The sequence below is a fragment of the Sapajus apella genome, unplaced genomic scaffold, assembly GCF_009761245.1.
Source record: "Sapajus apella isolate SASKATOON/1434 unplaced genomic scaffold, GSC_monkey_1.0 scaffold5, whole genome shotgun sequence".
Taxonomy (NCBI): domain Eukaryota; kingdom Metazoa; phylum Chordata; class Mammalia; order Primates; family Cebidae; genus Sapajus; species Sapajus apella.
In genome coordinates this window covers 14,940,150-14,949,848 of record NW_022436945.1, presented here as the reverse complement: position 1 = coordinate 14,949,848, position 9,699 = coordinate 14,940,150, and the positions used below count along the sequence as shown (strand labels likewise).

At 43.1% G+C, this 9,699-nt stretch overlaps 1 protein-coding gene across 2 annotated transcripts in view; it reads right to left on the bottom strand.

Moving 5' to 3' along the window:
• ZCCHC4 (zinc finger CCHC-type containing 4) overlaps positions 1–5,578 on the bottom strand; it is a 61,570-nt gene extending 55,992 nt beyond the window's left edge. For both annotated transcript variants that reach the window (XM_032273561.1, XM_032273563.1), the window contains exons 1-3: positions 5,410–5,578; positions 4,207–4,325; positions 2,977–3,059 (exon numbers count right to left, since the gene is read on the bottom strand). In XM_032273561.1, coding sequence (XP_032129452.1) covers positions 2,977–3,059; positions 4,207–4,325; positions 5,410–5,536 — 329 coding nt within the window. In that variant the 5' untranslated portion in view covers positions 5,537–5,578. The remainder of the gene's footprint in view (positions 1–2,976; positions 3,060–4,206; positions 4,326–5,409) is intronic.
• Positions 5,579–9,699: the final 4,121 nt, after the last annotated feature.

Sequence of the window (9,699 nt, the reverse complement as noted above, 5' to 3'; positions counted from 1 at the left end):
TTTTTTTTTTTTTTTTGAGACAGGGTCTCACTCTGTCACCTAGGCTGGAGTGCAATGGCCGGCTCACTATAACCTCTGCCTCCCAGGTTCAAGCAATTCTCCTGCGTCAGCCTCCCAACTAGCTGGGATTACAGGCACCTGCCAGCATGCCTGGCATATTTTTGTAATTTTAGTAGAGATGGGATTTTACCATGTTGGCCAGGCTGGTCTCAGAATTCCTGACCACAAGTGATCCGCCCACCTTGGCCTCCCAAAGCGCTAGGATTACAGGTGTGAGCCACTGCACCCAGCCTCAATTTTCTTTAATTCCCGTTTCAAGATGTTTTGGATGACGACTGAATTCCCATACAGTAAATACACAGACATCTCTGATTAAGCACTGAAGGGGTAATCAAGTTATCTTGAGAAATGCCTCCTGTATCAAATGACTTTAAAATCTACTACTAAACAGCTCAGGAAAAATATTATACATTTCCCCAGTACTCCTCTGTGCTTAGTCTAGATGAGGCCTCACAATCTTTTTGAACACAGCAGTCCAGATAAAATGAAGGAGCTGCCATAAAAGTGAAAACCTATTCGTCACCAGTAATCTAGACAAGAGGCTTTTTAGGGAGCTTCTCCTAGCCCACACTGTATAGTCAGTGACACAGGTGAGGGATAAATTCTTTTCACAAGTTTGTCAAAAAATTAAATCTATGACTCAACTCTAATCCTCCCAATAAAACATTTCAACAATGCAGATTTTTAAAAATAGATGTTTATAGCTTTTCCAAATTTGCTTGGTTTAGTATTTCAAAAAAGAAACATCACAATAAATCTTCATGACAACAATTTGATAATGGGTTCTGATCTATACACCAGAAGCACAAGCAATAACAAAAAAATTGATAACTTGAACTTCATCAAAATTAAAACTCCTGTGCTTCAATGGACATGGTGAAAGTGAAAAGACAATTTACAAAATGGGAGAAAATACTTACAAGTCATTTATTTCGTAAGGGTGTAATATCCAGAACATATAAAGAACTCCTGTGACTCAACAACAAAAAGATAACCCAATTAAAAATGCATGAAGGACTTGAACAGACATTTCCTAAAGATCATCCATAAAGAGCCAATAAGCCACATGAAAAGATGATTCACATCATTAGTAATTTGGTGAAAAACAAAAATCAAACCTGCAATGACATACTACTGCACAATTACTAGGATGGCTATTATCAAAAAAACAAGAAACAGTAAGTGTTGACAAGGATGTGGAGAAACTGGAACACTGATATATGCCTGGTGGCAATGTAAATGGTTCAGCCACTATGGAAAACAGTTTGGTGGTTCCTCAAAAAACTAAACACAGAATTACTGACAATTCCACTTCTAGGTATATACCCATAAGAATTGAAGACACGGTCTCAAAGTAATATTTGTATATCAATGTTCACTCCAGCATTATTCACAAAAGCAAAAAAGTAGATACAATGCAAGTGTCCATCAACAGATGAATAGATTTTTTAAATGTGATATGTACAGACAATGGATATTATTCAGTTATAAAAAGGGACACTGTTCTGATACATGCTACAACATGCATGCACCTTGAAGACATTATGGTAAGTAAAATAAGTCAGACCCAAAAGGACAAATATTGTATAATCTCACTTACGTGAGGTATATAGAACTGTCAAATCCATAGCATCAAAAATAGTTGGGCACAGTGGCTCATGCCTGTAACCCTCGCACTTTGGGAGGCTGAGGTGGGTGGATCCCTTAAGCCCAGGAGTTCTAGACCAGCCTGGGCAACACAGCAAGACCTTGTCTCTATAAAAAATAATAAGCCAAGCATGGTGGCTCACACCTGTAATCCTAGCACTTTGGGAGGCCAAGGCAGGTGGATCACCTGAGGTCAGGAGTTCAAGGCTAGCCTGGCCAACATGGCAAAACCCCATCTCTACTAAAAATACAAAAAAATTAGCCAGGTGTGGTGGCAAGGGTCTGTAATCCAGCTACTCGGGAGGTTGAGGTAGGAGAATCACTAGAACCCTCAGCGCAAAGGTTGCAGTGAGCCAAGACAGTGCCATCACACTCCAGCCTGGGTGACACAGCAAGACTCTGTCTCAAAAATAATAAAAATAATAATAATAATAATAATAAATTAGCTGGGTGTGGTGGTCTGTGCCTGAAGCCCCAGCTGCTCAGAAGGCTGAGGTGGGAGGATCGCTTGAGCCCAGGAAGTTGAGTCATGACAGTATGACTGCGCTCCAGCCTGGGCAACGGAGTGAGACCCTGTCTCAAAAAACACCACAGAAATAAATCAGACGTTACCAGGGTTTGGGAGGAGGTGGAATGAGGAGTTACAGCTTAATAGTGACAGTTTCTGTTTGGAGTAATGAACAAGTTTGTGAATAGGGATGAAGGTCACACAACACCGTGAGTGTACTTTTACTTTTTTGTTTTTTTGAGGCGGAGTTTCACTCTTGTTGCCCAGGCTGGAGTGTAATGGCACAATCTCGGCTCACCGCAACCTCCGCCTCCCAGGTTCAACCAATTCTCCTGCCTCAGCCTCCCCAGCAGCTGGGATTACAGGCATGTGCCACGACGCCCAGCTAGTTTTGTATTTTTGGTAGAGATAGGGTTTCTCCATGTTGGTGGGGTTGTTCTCCAACTCCAGGCCTCAGGTGATTCACCCACCTCAGCCTCCCAAAATGCTAAGATTACAGGCATAAGCCACCACGCCCAGCCACCGTGAATGTACTTAATGTCACTGAATTGCACACTTGGAAATGATTAAAATGGCAAATTTTGTATGTGTGTGTGTGTGTGTGTGTGTATATATATATATATATATATGTATACATATATATATATATATATGTATACAATAAATAAATGAAAGTAAACTTAAAGGCATAGAAAAAGACAATAACAAATAAAGAAACATGACAGCTAAACTAATAAAGAAAAATGACACCACATCAGTACCTTTCCACACACTGCCTTCGGGATAGGGTAGGCTGACATCTTCGGTTATGAGCTTCTCGGGCAGCAAGTCTAGCTCCTGACAACTGAAAGAGAGTACAAAACCCACTGAATAAAGTAGGAAGCCTCTCTCATCCCAGAAGAACTTGTAACACATTCTGACATCAAGAGGCCAGAAATTCAACAAATTCAACATGCATTTATTTCAGGGGAAAACAAAACAGTGAAAACTGGGAAAATTCTAGAGCAGCTTGAAACAATATCCAGCATATTAACGCACTGAGAGATAAATGCACATATGTTCACTGGAGCATGATCCACAATAGCAAAAAGGAGACGAGCCAAACATTCACCTTAATGGGTCTGCGGAAGAGTGGTATATAATACTGTTTTTCCATAAACCTAACAAAACTGAAAATTCTCTTGTCAAAGCTTTCAGACACTTCAACTGGAGCTGAGTCCAAGAGGACACCAAGCTCATAACTATATCTCTAAGTGCCTTCATTGGTCATCTAATAGCTGTATAAGGGTCGTTTAATGCAAATGTTCAAAAAAAGTGTTTTTTAACACTTTCTGGAATGATCATGATTTCTCTTTAGTGAGAAATCTATACTGCCCAACAGTGCTATGGACTGAATGTTTGTGCCCCCTAAAATTCATATGTTGAAGCCTTAACCCCAGGGTGATGGTATTTAAGTGAGGGGCCTTTGGGAGGTAATTAGTTCAAGAGGGTAGAGCCTTCAGGAATGAGATTATCGTCCCTCTAAGACAGACAGTGCTTGCTTCCTCTCTCTGGGAAATGAGGATATAATGAAAGGATGGACGTCTGCAAATCAGGAAGAGGGCAGGACCTATACCAGACACTGGATCTGCCAGCATCTTGATCCTGGACTTCCCAGTCTCCAGAACTGTGAGAAACAGATGTCTGTGGTTTAAGCCACACAGCCTATGTTACTTCTGTGACAGAGGCCCAAGCTAAGACAGAAGATCAGCCACTCAATATTACCACTTCAGAGAGTTTAACATGGAATTAAGACTTCGAGACAGTAGTTTAAGATATCAGTAATCAGAGTAGGCATGAAATCCAGTTTTCTGAACCAACAAACATAGTATCTCCATCTCTCTTAAGAGATTTATCTCCTATGTTCAGACTGCATATTTGTTTACACATTCTCAATAAAATTGCCAAATATACCAAAAATAAAAAAATAAATATCAAAAAAGTTGATATACCTTTTCATCTTCCCACTGAAAAAAATTACAGTCTTTTCTATCTCTACAGGCTGAACATGCATAAAACCTCCGAGCTTCTTCTTTCCCTTGGGTTACCTTTACAAACAGAAGAGTGGGTCCTAGTTCCAGAATAAAAAAAAAAAAGTGTCAAATAACGGTCATCTACATCAAGTTACTTTTCACCGCCCTTAAATAAAATTTGTTTGAGCTTTATGCACAATTTATCATAATTAAATTCATCTCTTTGGTTGTTTTTTGCTTTTGTTTGTTTGTTTTGTTTTCTTGAGACAGGGTCTCCCTCTGTCGCCCAGGGCGGAGTGCAGTGGCACGATCATGACTCATTGCAACCTCTACTTCCTAGCCTCAAGCGATCCTCCTGCTTCACCCTCCCGAGTAGCTGGAAGTACAAGCGCCAGTCTCCGGCTGTTTTTATTTTTTGTAGAGACAGGGTATCGCCATTTTTGCCCAGGCTAGTCTCAAGCTCCCAGGCTCAAGCGATCCGCCTGCCTCGGCCTCCCAAAGGGCTGGGACTACAGGCGCACGCCGCCACGCCGACTTCTCTGTTTAATGAATGTTTTTTTCCTCTCTGTTAACATCCTGGCAGTGACTACTTATAAATAATTTTTGAAAACTGGTCTCTCCAGAAATAAAATGCTATTGTCAGTATAGTTGCTGTCTACGTTGTGACTGTTACAAACCTGAGACTAAAACAAGGAGAGGGACTCAGAGAATTGAGGACTTTGACATCTCTTGCGAGGTTACCCTTGCGGTAAAAACCTGAGCTTTGAGCTGGACACGCCCACTTTCTGTAAGTTACAGAAAACTGAGTCTAGTTCCCAGGCAAGAATTACACTCTGTCTTTCTTCCTAATTTTTTATTTTTGAAAGGACAGCAAATCAACAAATGAAATCCCCAAGTACTTGTCCACGAGAACTATTCAATACCATGCATCCTTCTCTTTGCCTAGCGCCCCCTCCAAAAGGGATTAAACAGTCCTGGAGCCAAAATCACAACAGTGGAGACTTGCTCTGAATGTTTTTCAAGGAAACTGAAAAACACCACGTTCCGAGGAAGCAGTATTTTCTAGGAAGCACATGGTGAGGGAAAGAGGCGGATAAACATACACGAGCCCCAAAAGCCACTTCGAAGCCAACTCACACCCTCAGCACCCGGCAGTTAGGCTGAGCCCAGACTCTGACCCACCGTGAGGGCACAGCGGGGCCGGGACGGCGGGACCCGAGGGAAGCACCAGCTCTATTTCCGAGGTCCCTCGGAGCCCTGCGCTGCCCTCTGCCTCCACAGCTTCAAGCCCATCTCTGGGGGCCGCCATCTTCCCGCCGCCGTCCCGAAAGCCTCAGTACGACCCGAGAAAGCTGAGAAAGAGCGCCCCTGCAAGCCACAGAGACCCACAGCGCCCTCACGCGTGTGGAGGAGCTGGCGGGAGTGCGGGGAGGCCGGGGGGGGGGGGGGGGCGCAGCGAAGGGCCCGGCCCCGAAACGCAGTCCCCGCCCACCCAGGGGCTGCACCTAAGCGGCTCCTAGCGGTGGGGCTCGTAAGTCATTCGTGGGACCCGTGCCATGAGCTCAGTGCCTGAAAGCACCCTCTTTTCTTACAAATACAGCCAGGAGGTGAGATGATTTGAACAAAGATTTGGTTGTATTGTAGTTCCAAAAGGCAGCATTACCACCTATGCCAAATAGCTGAAATGGCTGCAGCAGCTGCGACTGATGGACCATTCTTTGTTTTTCAAAGTCACAGCCACTGCATCATCCTCTTATAACTTGGGCGACACTGACAGTTGCACATCATAGTTGCATACTCATTGGCATTTATACATTAGAAAGAAAGAAAACTGTCCTGATTTGCAGATGACGTGATTGTTCACATTTTAAAAATCCCAAAGAATCTATCAGGAAAACACCTCTGGTTTAAACTAAGTTCAGCAAGGTTGCAGGATATGAGATAAACATACAAACATCAATTGGATTTCTAAATACTAGCAATGATCACAAGAACACTAAAATTAAAAATAGAATACCACTTACAATCATTCCAATAAATGAAATAGGTGTAAATCTAACAAAATATGTACAGGGCTTTATGTATACTAAAAACTCCAAAATACTTGATTTAAAAAAAAAAAAAAATCAAGGCTGGGTGCAGTGGCTCACACCTGTAATCCCAGCACTTTGGGAGGGCCAAGGTGGGAGGATTGCTTGAATCCAGGAGTTCAAAACCAGCCTGGGCAACAAAGCGAGACCCTGCTATAAATAAATAATTTTTAAAGTTTTTTTAAAAAGCAAAGAATAACTAAACAAATGCAGAAACATGCTGCATTCATAAATTAGAAGACTTAACACAGTAAATATGTCAGCCCTTTCCAGGTTTAATGCATACAGAGGTTTAGCACAGTTGTTATAAAAATCCCAGCCAGATTTTTTTCTGTAGGTTTAGACAATATTCTGAAATTTATGTGGAAAAGCAAGGGAACTAAAATAGCTAAAAACAATTTTGAAAAAGAATAATGAAGGGAGGAATCGACCTCCTCAATTTCAAATCTTACAGTGCAGTAGTCAAGACGCATCCACGTGTCAGTGGTTGTAGATGAAACAGCCTCCATATTATTTAAAGAACCATTGGGCACGTGCCTGGTTAACATCACACATTGAGTGCTATGGTTTATTAATGTAGAAACATGGCCGTTTTTCTTTCACATTTCATGTAATAGTTTCACTCAAATTCTCCATCTGCACCAGTACCAGTGTCCCCTTTCTTCAAGATGTCCAGCACACATTTCCAGTGTATATTATCTGTGGATGTCTCGTCTTTTGAGATAGAAAACTTTGTACAGCTATGATAATGATACTTTTGGATACTATCTCAAGACCTAACTAGCTGGACACATGTTCTCAGGACTTCTGGAGACAGTGCCTCAGGCAGAATAAAAAATAAAAGACCTAACTACCTACTCATATGAATTCTAGCACTTTTATTTACAAATTTGTTTTAGATGTACACATTTGTGATCTTAAAAGGCTTGTTTATAAAATTTGCAACTGAATTTGTAAACTTATAAAACCAGAGTTACTGAGTCCATATTTTCTCTTTCTCTTTTAAATAATGCTGATTCTGTGAGGCAACCTCTCTAAGCAGCCAAAACCAGTGTAGACGTGCAGCCTTTACAGATAAGCTTCCCCAAACAGTAAAAATACAACAAAGGTTGATCCAAATAAAGTAAATGGGAAGGGCACTGCAAAATGCAAGAGTTGCTGAAGGTTTCAAACATCAGGCCCTTCCCTCTTTCCAGAGGGATAACTTTGGGGAGAAAAAAACCTCACCTTATTTTCAGATAGATAGAGTAAATAATCTGTGCTAAATATTTACTGATGGGGTTACGAATATGACCAATAAGTTATATGTGTTTCATTTAATTTCCTGATAGTGTTTTGAGTCTATACAGGAAAATGCTTGAGTTGAGACATACTGATTCAGCAAGGTTCTGAAAGGAAGTCAGAGACAGAACTGAAAACAGAATTGAGTCCTAAGTGCCAGGGGAGACCTATATTACATTTATCACACAGAGTGTGACCCCGGGCTGCTAAGACTGCTGGGACTCAGCCACTCTCCCATCAGATTGTCTGGTCAAACTGGTGAGCTTTTTAAGAGGCCTGGTAGTCTCCTTCCATGGCTTTATTAATAGAACAAATCAGTGTCTTTTGAAAAACATTCAGTTCCCAAATCTCCGTCAGAGAAAAGATGGTGGGAAGATCAAGAAGATGGCTGAAGCCAGAGGAGCGCTCTGTGGGTGGGTCTCACCATCTTCCCTATCTTCCAGTAACAGGGCCCCAGTTTTCCTTTGGGAAGCCAACCCTCCTGATTTCGGCCTGTGTAGTGTGAGAGGTGTAAAAAATGGCAGGGACTGGCTTGGATTTGGGTAGGTGGCTTGGAGTGTCTGCTGGAATGGCTGAGAAAGAAGGTGTCCTGGTTGGATGTTTTCATCTCAGCGGCATTCATGACGTTGATTTCTCTTGTGTCTGAGGGGTTCAGCTCTCCAATGTTGCCTGGGCTGAGTCACACATCTAGTGGTTGGCTCATCCAGGATTACCTTAACCCGTTTATTTATGCCTGACGTTGCAATTTTTTGACTTTTTGCAATCAGACCTTGGCGATGACCTTGAGCAGATATAAATAACTCCCACATGCTTAGCGTTCCAGTAATGGAACACTAGGCATAAATGGGTTGGGGATGGGACAACTCAGCTCTGCTCTGTGTGTTTCTCCTCCTCCTCCTGGAACCACCAGGACAGCCTGGGAATATCTTTCTCATGGGGATGGCAGGTGCACAAGAGAACTAGCAGACCCAGACAATTTCCGGGAGGCCTGGGCTTGGAATCACACCACTCTCACTTCCATGTCATCGTTTTGGCTCAAGCAAGTCACATGAGCCAAGCATTGCAAAGTTACATGGCAAAGAATGTGATCAGGAAATGGTGAAGAATCAGGGTCCATGACACGATCGACCACATAAGCCTTCTTCACCAGGGCGACGAAGCAGCCAGTGGAAATGCTTCCCACCCCTTGAGGAGCACCTGCCTTAGAAGGAAGCTGAGAAGAAAAAAGCAGAACCGGGAGACAGGAAGGTGTGAGGACACTGCGTGAACACCTAGATCCAGCCATGCCTGAAGCTTTCTGTTACACAAGTCTCATAACTTCCTCGGGGGCTCTATAAGCCAGTTGGAGATGGGGGTTTGTTCTATCACTCACAATCAAGGATGCTGATTAATGCTCTGCGGCTGCAGCCCTAACATTGGATGGATGTATCTGTCCTTGAAGTCCTTTTCCAGTCACGATCAGCTCACTCTGACCTTCTTCCTCCCTGCCACACTCCCTATAGACCTGCCTGCTTTCCTCCCTCTGTCTCTCCTCCCTCCATCCTCTCCCACCTTTGTGGAGGAACCTGGCCTCCTTGCTGACTTTTGTCTTGCTGCTCCAAAGTAAGCACACACACTCACAACTGTTTTTTGTTGTTGTTCTGTTTGAAGGCGAAAGTGATTGGGGAAGACCAGCCACAAGAATAAAACCCACACAGACCCTGCCACAGCAGCCTCTGCTTTCCAGTCAGGATCCCGACACCCCTGCTGAGATGGCCCCACGGCCCCCTTGACTTCTCTCTCTGATTTCCGAGAGTAAAGCTTACCAAACCTTTTCCCAGCCCTGAAAAGTCTCAACTGTGAAAACTTGGCTGGGAAAGGACCTGGATACAAAGGGACTCTGTGTAGCCTTCCTTGGATCTTTGAAAAACAGCGACAACACTGCTGAACCAAACACCCTGAAACTAAGGGCGCTTTCTGATAAGCTATTGAGATTCACTGGTCATTTCTGCTGTGCTGGACAGGAGCCCCCATGCAACGGGCCTTTCGGAAACCAATAAAGACCCGTGGCGTGGGACTCCTGGGACTTCGTCCATCCATATCTCAAGGAGCTGCTCTGTCC